Consider the following 12880-nt stretch of genomic DNA (forward strand, 5'->3'; position numbering starts at 1 on the left):
GTATATACTGTTCTCTATATCCTGCCCTGTGTCCTGTATATACTGTTCTCTATATCCTGCCCTGTGTCCTGTATATACTGTTCTCTATATCCTGCCCTGTGTCCTGTATATACTGTTCTCTATATCCTGCCCTGTGTCCTGTATATACTGTTCTCTATATCCTGCCCTGTGTCCTGTATATACTGTTCTCTATATCCTGCCCTGTGTCCTGTATATACTGTTCTCTATATCCTGCCCTGTGTCCTGTATATACTGTTCTCTATATCCTGCCCTGTGTCCTGTATATACTGTTCTCTATATACTGCCCTGTGTCCTGTATATACTGTTCTCTATATCCTGCCCTGTGCCCTGTATATACTGTTCTCTATATCCTGCCCTGTGTCCTGTATATACTGTTCTCTATATCCTGCCCTGTGTCCTGTATATACCGTTCTCTATATACTGCCCTGTGTCCTGTATACACCGTTCTCTATATCCTGCCCTGTGTCCTGTATATACTGTTCTCTATATACTGCCCTGTGTCCTGTATATACCGTTCTCTATATCCTGCCCTGTGTCCTGTATATACTGTTCTCTATATCCTGTATATACCGTTCTCTATATCCTGCCCTGTGTCCTGTATATACTGTTCTCTATATACTGCCCTGTGTCCTGTATATACTGTTCTCTATATACTGCCCTGTGTCCTGTATATACCACTCACTATATACTGGAGGCGTGCAGTCAGTTGCAATGTAGGCGGGAACTTTCTGTGTGAACTTTCACTTTCGCTTCTTCACAGAGTCAGAGGCCACTTCTGGAGGCAGCAGCAGCACGCCTGGACCCTGGCTGAGGTGAGGGGCGCCCGGGCAGTTCTTCTCAGGGACACAGGACGCCGTCCACACTGCAGCTGCTGTCTTACCGCCGTCTTGTGATGATCTAAAACGTGCAACCGGAAGATGAAGGGTTAAAGGCCATAGAAGGCCCCTGTAGACACAGTGGTAGCTGTTACCAGCCAATCAGCGAGCGGGACACTCAGAGCAGGTAACGGCCGAACTACTGGTTACCGGGCAACGTCCGAGTGGTGCAAGTAACCCCTGCACTGCCGGTCTGTAAAGATATAGTAACCCCTGCACTGCCGGTCTGTATAGATGTAGTAACCTCTGCACTGCCGGTCTGTATAGATGCAGTAACCCCTGCACTGCCGGTCTGTATAGATGTAGTAACCCCTGCACTGCCGGTCGGTATAGATGTAGTAACCCCTGCACTGCCGGTCTGTATAGATGTAGTAACCCCTGCACTGCCGGTCTGTATAGATGTAGTAACCCCTGCACTGCCGGTCTGTATAGATGTAGTAACCCCTGCACTGCCGGTCTGTATAGATGTAGTAACCCCTGCACTGCCGGTCTGTATAGATGTAGTAACCCCTGCACTGCCGGTCTGTATAGATGTAGTAACCCCTGCACTGCCGGTCTGTATAGATGTAGTAACCCCTGCACTGCCGGTCTGTATAGATGTAGTAACCCCTGCACTGCCGGTCTGTATAGATGTAGTAACCCCTGCACTGCCGGTCTGTATAGATGTAGTAACCCCTGCACTGCCGGTCGGTATAGATGTAGTAACCCCTGCACTGCCGGTCTGTATAGATGTAGTAACCCCTGCACTGCCGGTCTGTATAGATGTAGTAACCCCTGCACTGCCCCCCTGTATAGATGTAGTAACCCCTGCACTGCCCCCCTGTATAGATGTAGTAACCCCTGCACTGCCCCCCTGTATAGATGTAGTAACCCCTGCACTGCCGGTCTGTATAGATGTAGTAACCCCTGCACTGCCGGTCTGTATAGATGTAGTAACCCCTGCACTGCCGGTCTGTATAGATGTAGTAACCCCTGCACTGCCGGTCTGTATAGATGTAGTAACCCCTGCACTGCCGGTCTGTATAGATGCAGTAACCCCTGCACTGCCGGTCTGTATAAATGTAGTAACCCCTGCACTGCCGGTCTGTATAGATGCAGTAACCCCTGCACTGCCGGTCGGTATAGATGCAGTAACCCCTGCACTGCCGGTCTGTATAGATGCAGTAACCCCTGCACTGCCGGTCTGTATAGATGTAGTAACTCCTGCACTGCCGGTCTGTATAGATGTAGTAACCCCTGCACTGCCGGTCTGTATAGATGTAGTAACCCCTGCACTGCCGGTCTGTATAGATGCAGTAACCCCTGCACTGCCGGTCTGTATAGATGTAGTAACCCCTGCACTGCCGGTCTGTATAGATGTAGTAACCCCTGCACTGCCGGTCTGTATAGATGTAGTAACCCCTGCACTGCCGGTCGGTATAGATGTAGTAACCCCTGCACTGCCGGTCGGTATAGATGTAGTAACCCCTGCACTGCCGGTCTGTATAGATGTAGTAACCCCTGCACTGCCGGTCTGTATAGATGTAGTAACCCCTGCACTGCCGGTCTGTATAGATGTAGTAACTCCTGCACTGCCGGTCTGTATAGATGCAGTAACCCCTGCACTGCCGGTCTGTATAGATGTAGTAACCCCTGCACTGCCGGTCTGTATAGATGTAGTAACCCCTGCACTGCCGGTCTGTATAGATGCAGTAACCCCTGCACTGCCGGTCTGTATAGATGTAGTAACCCCTGCACTGCCGGTCTGTATAGATGTAGTAACTCCTACACTGCCGGTCGGATAGATGTAGTAACCCCTGCACTGCCGGTCTGTATAGATGCAGTAACCCCTGCACTGCCGGTCGGTATAGATGCAGTAACCCCTGCACTGCCGGTCTGTATAGATGTAGTAACCCCTGCACTGCCGGTCTGTATAGATGTAGTAACCCCTGCACTGCCGGTCTGTATAGATGTAGTTACCCCCGCACTGCCGGTCTGTATAAATGTAGTAACCCCTGCACTGCCGGTCTGTATAGATGTAGTAACCCCCGCACTGCCGGTCTGTATGGTCCATGCTTGGTCTAGTCTTCTGATATCTCTTTTCGGACTAGACCGCCGCCGCCGCCATGGCTGACAGACGAGTGATAGAAGTGTCCGGCTTCCCCCGCCGCCCGTACGATGACGATTTTATCAGAGATCAGCTTTTATTGCATTTCCTGCGACCGAGAAATGGGGGCGCATATGAAGTCGAGGTTCGATACCCCACGGGGGCGGAGGGCGTGGCCTCGCTGGTGTTTGAAGACGAGGAAGGTGATTTATTATTTGCTATTCTTTAGGTTTTGCGCATTGTACACAGCTCCCATGCAGACCTGTGCGTCTCCACGGTAACAGACGACAAGCGATCCCCGTGTAGTCTGATCACGTGCTCCCTTTCCTCTGCCTCCGACTATATGGGAGATGAGACTTCACCGGGATTGTCTGGCAGCACATGGATCCGCATCGGAGCTGTGTACACTGATGTTTTACCTTGTAAGTGGAGTTCCCCTTTAATTTGCAGCAGGTTATGAAGTATTTTGTATTCCGCCCGGTGGCGCACAAAGTAACGCACTTTTTATTATAGTGGCAAAGAGGATTCTGGGCAGGAAGCACTCCCTGGTCATAGAGGACTGTACCCACCCTCTGGAGGTGAGGCGCCCCCAGCCTCGCGGCTCCCAGGTAGGTGTTCCGTCAGTGCCGTCGTTCTCCTAGTCCCATAGTCCAGAATCTGGAGGACTGTGACACCGCTCTACTCCGACTTCTTGGTAAAATAGACTTTCTCATATACTTTTGTGTTTCGATTCCTTGTTATTTTCTGCTTGCTGTCAATGAATGAAAACAATATAAATCCAGAAGCTGAACCGCCTGCTCCTGCTTGATATAGTCATCAGCAGCACTAATATATCTCTCCAGTCCTGAACCCTGGACTGACACATTGTAACAAACCCTCAGCTGTGTGATCAGGATCAGATCTATGAACAGCAAGCTGAGATCTTGAAAACAATAAGAAATTGGAACACAAAGTATGGGAAAGCTGCAGAACTTCATTAACACGGGACTTGGCGATCGTCTTTTTTTTCTTAACCCTTCGCCTTCTGGCTTGCCCCACAGTTTTCCATGCCCGTGAAGACTCTCCTGGACCTGTCGTATTTCAGCGATGTGCCAGAGGTGAAGCGGCTCCTGCTACGACGTAAGCTCAGTATATACTGTGAGCGCGGCGTGGTCCTTGGTGTCCAAGGGGAGTTCTGCGATTTGAGGAGATGTCGCCAGGACCTGTACAGGATCCTCTTTCGGGAGAAACCTAAACACAATTCACCTGCAGCAAGCGGAAATCGGTCAGAAGATAGGGGGCGACGAGCCCCTCCGAATCCGTCCACAACCCCAGAACGGAAGTCACCCTCATCATCCGGCGGAAGACGGCCCGAGGGCAGAGGACACTCGGCACGAGATGTCACAGAAGATAATCAGAACCGTCTTGGTAGCCCAACCCAACATCCAAGGACGAGTCCTCAAAACTCGTCCCCAAAAGTAGCCAGACCGCCGACGCCAACGCGCATCCAGACCGCCGACGCCGCCACGACGCTGTCCCATACCTTCCCTGTAGACCCTGCAGTCGTCAGATACCTAAGAACATGTCGACAAGACGCCCTCGATCACTTTCTGAGACAACGCAATATCCAAATGAAATTCAGAAATCACGACGGCTTTACCAGCATCACATTGACCTCCCAGGCACCGGCGCAGCCGGAACTCTTCAGAGAGGCGTGCGATGACGCGGTAAGGATGTTTGACGCTTATCACCGCGGTCTACGGGAAGCAAACATCGAACTGCCGCGCGGCGCTGATGAGGAACTGATCCAGAGGTTGTTGCTTAGCCGTGACATCTGTTCAGCGCCCGGCACCAACAACTCGCTGGACCTGATCGGACCTCCCGAGAGGGTCCTGAACTTTCTGCAGGAGTGGAAAGGAACCCACGGCAGATGGCAGCAAGGTTCGGGCTCCCCCATAGTAGGCATGGACTTGGCGACACATCCCGCAGCGTCGGTTGGAAGGGTGAGCGGGCGAGAAGCCGGTCAGGAGGCCCAAGTCAGGGAAAGAGAGAGCCGGCAAGATGGGGCAGGTTCTGGAAGAGGAAAGTCCTCGGGCAGTCAGACAAGAAAACCCTGGAAATGACAGCGGGTGGTCTCAGTATAGTGCGGGGAGGTCAGTCGCCCAGAAGTGTTCAGCTAATTGGCCCCGTGGTATCTAAACATGGGGCCCCATCCGCAACAAAACCTTCACCAGATCACATTATACTGCAGTTATATAGGAGTTAGCAGAGCTGAGTTTGTCACGAACGTATTGTAAGGGACAGTTCAGGGCGTGCCATCCGTCCACATTGCTCACGTGCGTCACGACCCGAGTGTGCGTTTAACTCAAGCACACGGCTGTTGATCGGGCGTTCTGTGCATTGAGGACCGCAATTTGCGGTCCCCACTGCACGGGCAAAATCTGTGCGGATTTCGCAGATGGATTCGGACCCATTCAACTTGAATAGGTCCGTGGTCCGTCCGCAACGCAAAAAAGTAATGCATGCACTACGGCTTTGTCGTGCGGAGACACAGACAGAAGCCCCGCGGTTACACACCGACCAAGTGAACGGGCCGCAATACGGGCACGAGCTGTGAAATCTAGATCATAGGGATGCACGATGCGGTGAGCTCAGGTCAGTTACACCCACGGTCGGACCGTGACGCATGCAAGTGATCTGGACGGATCGCATACTTCAAATGTGCTCCGTATAATCAGAGTGAGAAATGATCAAATCGCTGTAGTCGTAGTCAGAGAATCCAACTGCAAATCATAAACTAACGTCTTATACAATGTATCTATAATTCTTCAATAAATGATCACTTTATTATGAATGGCAACACATGTATCATAGCGAGAGGCACTGCATGATGGGGGTTGTAGTACGCTTCTCCGAGACGGGACGACACAGGACTGGTTTACACGTCGATCTCAATCAATGAGAATATCATCAAAAAATGAATTCATATATTCTATACATTATCAGTATCACACAGGATAGGATTAGATACACAGCTCAGCAGACAGTATCACACAGGAGAGGATTAGATACACAGCTCAGCGGACAGTATCACACGACAGGATTAGATACACGGCTCAGCAGACAGTATCACACAGGAGAGGATTAGATACACAGCTCAGCAGACAGTATCACACAGGGCAGGATTAGATACACAGCTCAGCAGACAGTATCACACAGGAGAGGATTAGATACACAGCTCAGCAGGCAGTATCACACGGGATAGGATTAGATACACAGCTCAGCAGGCAGTATCACACAGGAGAGGATTAGATACACAGCTCAGCAGGCAGTATCACACAGGAGAGGATTAGATACACAGGTCAGCAGACAGTATCACACAGGACAGGATTAGATACACAGCTCAGCAGGCAGTATCACACAGGATAGGATTAGATACACAGCTCAGCAGACAGTATCACACAGGAGAGGATTAGATACACAGCTCAGCAGACAGTATCACACAGGAGAGGATTAGATACACAGCTCAGCAGACAGTATCACACAGGGCAGGATTAGATACACAGCTCAGCAGACAGTATCACACAGGAGAGGATTAGATACACAGCTCAGCAGGCAGTATCACACGGGATAGGATTAGATACACAGCTCAGCAGGCAGTATCACACAGGAGAGGATTAGATACACAGCTCAGCAGGCAGTATCACACAGGAGAGGATTAGATACACAGGTCAGCAGACAGTATCACACAGGACAGGATTAGATACACAGCTCAGCAGGCAGTATCACACAGGATAGGATTAGATACACAGCTCAGCAGACAGTATCACACAGGAGAGGATTAGATACACAGCTCAGCAGGCAGTATCACACGGGATAGGATTAGATACACAGCTCAGCAGGCAGTATCACACAGGAGAGGATTAGATACACAGGTCAGCAGACAGTATCACACAGGATAGGATTAGATACACAGCTCAGCAGACAGTATCACACAGGACAGGATTAGATACACAGCTCAGCAGACAGTATCACACAGGGCAGGATTAGATACACAGCTCAGCAGACAGTATCACACAGGATAGGATTAGATACACAGCTCAGCAGACAGTATCACACAGGATAGGATTAGATACACAGCTCAGCAGACAGTATCACACAGGATAGGATTAGATACACAGCTCAGCAGACTATCACACAGGACAGGATTAGATACACAGCTCAGCAGACTGTATCACACAGGATAGGATTAGATACACAGCTCAGCAGACAGTATCACACAGGACAGGATTAGATACACAGCTCAGCAGACTGTATCACACAGGATATGATTAGATACACAGCTCAGCAGACTGTATCATACGTTATTGGCTTAGATTTATGTAGCTGGCCATGATTACATCAAACTGACCCATTCACTGGCAGCAAGCAGAGATCTTAATTATGGTGAAGCTTTCTTAAAGTAGAGAGCGGCAGAGGTTTGCACTGTACTTTCGGTCATCCCCCGTGTCAGATTCGTCTTCACCTGTTCCTGAGGAAGTCGCGGAGTCTGAAGTCCGGAAGTGACAAGTACCAAACAGATTTAGTAACTCAGGTCTGGGTGCAGACAGGGAGGAAGTGCTGCCATCTGTGACCATGTACCTTATTATGCCACACTGCAAACATGTATGCTTAAAGGGGAACTCTACCAGCGCTGTATTTACACAGAGACGCTCACGGTGCCCACCACAGTGTTAAGTATTTCCACCCGCTGTCGGGGGGCGAAGGCGTCTGCTGTAAATCTTCCAGGGCCCCGTCCTATGAGTTCTGATGTTTGTAACAGTGAAGAAACACTTCACCTGGTCGAGCAAGGAGGATTACACACCGGGAGCAGAACCGGGAAAGGGGCAGCGTGAAGTTCACCATGGATGATAACAATCACAGGCTCATGTGCCCTGAGGACCCAGCAACTTCATGCCCGCCTGCTGCAACCCACCCGTAGCTTTCCACTTGATCCCAGTGTTCCCTCAATGCTTCTGTATCCCTGGTGGTCTTGGGAAGTGAAGGGGTCAGTGTCCGCATCCTTGGTGGTCTAGGGAAGTGAAGGGGTTATTGTCAGTATCCATGGTGAGCTTGGGCAGTGAAGGGGTTACTGTTAGCATTCCTGGTAGTCTAGGGCCGTGAAGGGTTTAGTATCAGCATCCCTAGGGGTCTATTGCAGTAAAGGTGCTAATGTCAATATAGCTGATGGTATAGCACAGTGAGGGAGGTAATGTGAGGATCCCTGGTGGTCTAGGGTAGTCAAAGGGTTTACCAGTATCACTGGTGATCTTAGGCAAAGAATTGAAATGTCAATATATGTGGTGATCTAAAGCATCCAAAGGGTTGATATCAGTCTACCTGGTGGTCTAGAGCAGTGAGGGGTTCCAGGTAGGGGTCAGTGGTCCAGCGCTCACTCACCTCTCTAGTCCCCAACATTGTCCACTATGTGTGGCCGTGAGGTATATATTGAATTACAGCTCCTTCACCATGAGTCATGTGACTGGAATGACATCACATCTTATAGTTTACAAGGATGACATCATCAGAGCTCAGAAAGCTTTGCTATTAGGTTAATTTTCCTCCTGTTTCTTGATGTTCCCCTTTATCAGCCGCTGTCGTCGGCGATCACTGACCAGAGAATGACCACCGCAGTAAAGTTGTATTGCGCCGGTGGTTTCATCACTCACGTGGACCATCCCTTTCATCCGTGGTCGGTGACAGTCATCTCTGAACTTCCCCTCAAACCTCCCCGCCTGAAACCGCACCAGGAAGTCGCAGAGCGGCTCTCGTCCTCACTCTTCCTGTGCAAAGTCTTCAGTTGCAAAATTTACTTTGGTCCTTTATTTGCACCTCCGTCTCGGGCGAGGTCCCTCCTTGTCTGGCGGGATGGCGGAGCAGGAGAGCTTGGAGTTTGGGAAGGCGGATTTTGTTCTCTTGGACAATGTGACTATGGAGGACTTCATGGCGAATCTGAAGCTCAGGTAGGTTAAAAGGAAAGTCTTCTACAGAAGTAGGTATCTCTGATGGGGGAACTGCATCTAAATGTCACCACGACTGGTCTCATAGATAACACTGATGGGGGAGGGGGGACATAAAAGTAGAGTCCCACTTTTTACCAAGATAAGTGGTCCATGGCATCTAGTACATCTCCAGAACCTGAGTCCAGAAGTTTCTGGTACTTGGAATTTCTGACATTGAGCTTGTCCAAGAAATCAATGGAATAGATCAGATTCTCCAGGTCTGGAATGTTGATGGAGTTTGGTCCATGACATATTCAAGTCGGAAGGTAAAGTTTGCAGGCGTGATGCACCCAATATGACGTCCACGTCTTGGATCAATGGAAATGCATCAAAGGAATAAATAAAAATCCTCCTGGGGTGGTAGAAGCGGAGGTGTAATGGATGGCAGTGTAAATTCTGGATCGCCCCCTCCTACCATGTGCCGTATATAATACCGGTGTCTTCTCTTGTGAAAGAGGAGCCTTTGCCCCCATATCCGCACTCCCTGGTTTGTGTCCATGGTGCTACAGTCAATGAGGATCTTCTTCATGGCGTATCATTCTTACCTGTAGGTGAATGTTGTATTTCTTATTGGCTTATGTCGCCACTTGGGGCGCTGTTCAGTTGCTTTGTGCTTCTACACCTGTTTTCTTTTTATCCCTGCACAGGAGGCAACAGGGCCGCTGCCAGTAGTTTATTCACACACAATAGCGTTCAAGTATTTCTATGGATTAATGAAGACACCGGGGGATATACATTTATATTAGTGTATTCGCTAAATATAAGGGAGAAAGCTCAGACAAAATTCATGACGTGGAGCATAAAAACAGTATAATGTGTTACTCATCAGCTGAGACCTCAATACCCTGAGCACCCAAGACTCATGTGAATAGCAGGGTGCAAAACACTAATATTAAAGGGATTCTGTCATGAGATTTTATCCCTATAAGGGCTCTTTCACACTTGCGTTCTTGTCTTCCGGCATAGAGTTCCGTCGTCGGGGCTCTATGCCGGAAGAATCCTGATCAGGATCATCACATGACCCATCACCATGGTAAAAGATCATGTGATGGATCATGTGATGACCGGAGTGACGTCACCACAGGTCCTGGAATGAATGCTCACCACAGGTCCTCTTCAGCAAAGAAGGAGACAGACGAGATGCCGGCAGCGCCAGCAAGTGGATTAAGGTGAGTTAAATTATTTTTAATTTTTTTTTTTAACCCCTCCAGCACTATTGTACTATGCATTCTGTATTCAGAATGCTATTATTTTCCCTTATAACCATGTTATAAGGGAAAATAATAATGATCGGGTCCCCATCCCGATCGTCTCCTAGCATCCACAATTGCTTGCCGATGCTTGCGATTTTCACGCAGCCCCATTCACTTCTATGGGGCCTGCGTTGTGTGAAAAACGCATAATATAGAACATGCTGCGATTTTCACGCAAAGCACAAGTGATGCGTGAAAATCACAGCTCATGTGAACAGCCCCATAGAAATGAATGGGTCGGTATTCAGTGCGGGTGCAATGCGTTCAACTCACGCATCGCATCCGCGCGGAATACTCGCCCGATCTATCTATCCTATCACCTTCACCCAGGGCCAACCTCCGCCTCTTGTCCCTCCATGAGGCCAGCCCTTCCTCCACCACCCACACCCAGCCCCTCGCCTCATGTCCGCATAGTCCAGGGCTGGATGCAGGCCTCCCCACACGAAAATATGAACCCCCCCCCCACCCCATCCCACCCAACCTAACTACACCCCACTTACCTTATCATACAATATATACATCTTATAACAACCATATCAATCTATACAAACCAATATTAAAATCCACCCGAAGGCCCAAGTTCAGTCATTTGCAAACCATTCTTCAAAAACTCATCTTAAATACAAAACAAAAACCTAGTGTGAAAGCCTCAGCCCAACACCAGGAAAAGTGCCACTGAGGCTAAGGCACATCAAAGGTGAAGCCTCTCCAGAGGTAAGAGACCCCATCCATACCCACCTTTTCGCACTCAAGAGAGCGAACCTTCGCCAGGTCACCTAGAATGTTCCTAAACACCTCTTCCACAGGGAGGACTTTCTGCTGGATTGAAACTAAACACTGTGCGTTCCATGTGAAGTACCTGACCACTATGCTATCCCTTACATACAGCTTCCCGTGAAAGCAGCGCCAAGCCAAGTCCCAAAACTTCAAGGGGATCCTTGCAGAATTTAACAACTGTAACCCCTTGTCTAGATCCCGGCTTGGGCAATCCTTAAGGGCCAGGGGCTTTTGGAAGTGGGTCAACAAGACCCTCTCATCAAGGGATCTCCTTGACTGGGCCTTGATTTCCCTCATTCCCAAACCCCACCGGCGGATCACCTTCAGAATCGGGGGGGACATAAGCCGGAAGATATCCGTGAGGTGTACGCAAATCCTTCACTTGCCCTCCTGTCTCCCACTCCTGGAAGAAAGGCCGAAACCAACCCCTGCAAGAGACTACCCACGGAGGAGCCCTCTCTTTCCAGAGGTTTGCCAGGTTGATCTTAACAAAGGTGTTCACAAGGAACACCACTGGGTTGACCATACCCAACCCCCCTAATCTCCTCGTACGGTATGTCACCTCTCTCTTGACTAGGTTCAGCCTATTCCCCCATAACAGTTGGAAGAACAGACTGTAAACCAGAGTCCAGAGAGGTTCTGGCAAGACACATACACTGGCCAAATAGATAAGCAAAGGGAGAAGGTAAGTCTTGATCAGGTTCACCCTTTCCCTGAGGGTGAAAGAGCAACCCTTCCACTGGTCAACCTTCTGAGCGGCGATCTTGAGCCTGCTGTCCCAATTTTGGGTGGTATAATCCCCATGGCTGAATTGAACGCCTAGGACTTTGGCTGACGACTGGGGCTCTGGGAGGGTGTCCGGGAGACTGAAAGATGGATCACCCCCTCCCAGCCAGAGACTCTCACACTTATCCCGGTTAATCACGGACCCGGAGACTTCCGAGTAGCGTTCTACCTCCGACATCACGTATTCCGCCTCCCCTACCGAGGACACGAAAACAGTGACGTCATCGGCATACGCCACCACCCTTAGAGTGGCTTCTGGCTCCTCCAGACTCATCCTGACTCCCGCTAACGGTCCTCGATCAATCCTCCTAATAAAAGGATCAATCGCAAACACACGTATAAAAGCGGGCTCAATGGACAACCCTGGCGGACTCCAGACCCAACCTCAAAAGGGCTGCCAGACCAACCGTTCACCAGCGGGAAACTCTGCCCCTGCATACAAGATCTTTAACCAATCGGCAAACCCTCCCGGCAGGCCATATTTCAGAAGGACTGACCAGAGGTACTCATAGTTAACCCGATCAAAAGCCTTTGCCTGATCTAAGGCCAGCATGTACCCCTTCCAGTTACCCGCCCTACTCCGTTCCACTGCCTCTCGGACACCGAGCACAGCAACGTGCTTCGGCCTGGAACCGAGCAATGTTGGGTCTCCGAAAGGAGCCGGGGCGCAAACTGCACCAACCGATTAAACAGTATCTTGGCCAGGATCTTTCTGTCCGTACTGAGAAGCGCTATGGGACGCCAATTCTCAATATGGCTCGGATCTTTACCCTTTGATATAAGGATCAGAGCTGACCTCCTCATTGACTTCGGCAAAGCACCCGAGGAAAGGCACTCATTGAATACCTTAGTCAAGAGGGGAACCAAGGAGTCCTTAAAGGTCTTATAAAACTCTAATGTTAAGCCATTCGGGCCTGGCGACTTCTTTAGGGCAAGCCCTTCGATCACCAGGCTGACTTCATCTTCTCTGATTTCTTCTATCAAAACGCCAAGAGAGCGGTCTACTCCTGACTCAGGGATAGTTTCAGCCAGGAAAGCCGAAACCCTTTCCCGATTCAGATC

The 12880-nt window shown here is 49.8% G+C and overlaps 2 protein-coding genes across 2 annotated transcripts in view; both read left to right on the plus strand.

Moving 5' to 3' along the window:
- The first annotated feature begins 789 nt into the window (after window positions 1-789).
- On the plus strand, window positions 790-5472 carry LOC121000797. Its single transcript, XM_040431436.1, has 4 exons — window positions 790-1023; window positions 2987-3185; window positions 3496-3590; window positions 4023-5472. Exons 2-4 carry the CDS (start codon window positions 3002-3004, stop codon window positions 5082-5084), a joined length of 1341 nt encoding a protein of 446 aa, XP_040287370.1. The 5' UTR covers window positions 790-1023; window positions 2987-3001; the 3' UTR covers window positions 5085-5472.
- Window positions 5473-8783: 3311 nt separating this feature from the next.
- The window catches only part of LOC121000802 (unconventional myosin-Ig-like), a 251040-nt gene continuing 246943 nt past the window's right edge, over window positions 8784-12880 (plus strand). Inside the window, exon 1 of the mRNA XM_040431450.1 lies at window positions 8784-8963. Coding sequence (XP_040287384.1) covers window positions 8869-8963 — 95 coding nt within the window. The 5' untranslated portion in view covers window positions 8784-8868. The remainder of the gene's footprint in view (window positions 8964-12880) is intronic.

Source organism: Bufo bufo, chromosome 5 (genome assembly GCF_905171765.1).
Source record: "Bufo bufo chromosome 5, aBufBuf1.1, whole genome shotgun sequence".
Lineage (NCBI taxonomy): Eukaryota > Metazoa > Chordata > Amphibia > Anura > Bufonidae > Bufo > Bufo bufo.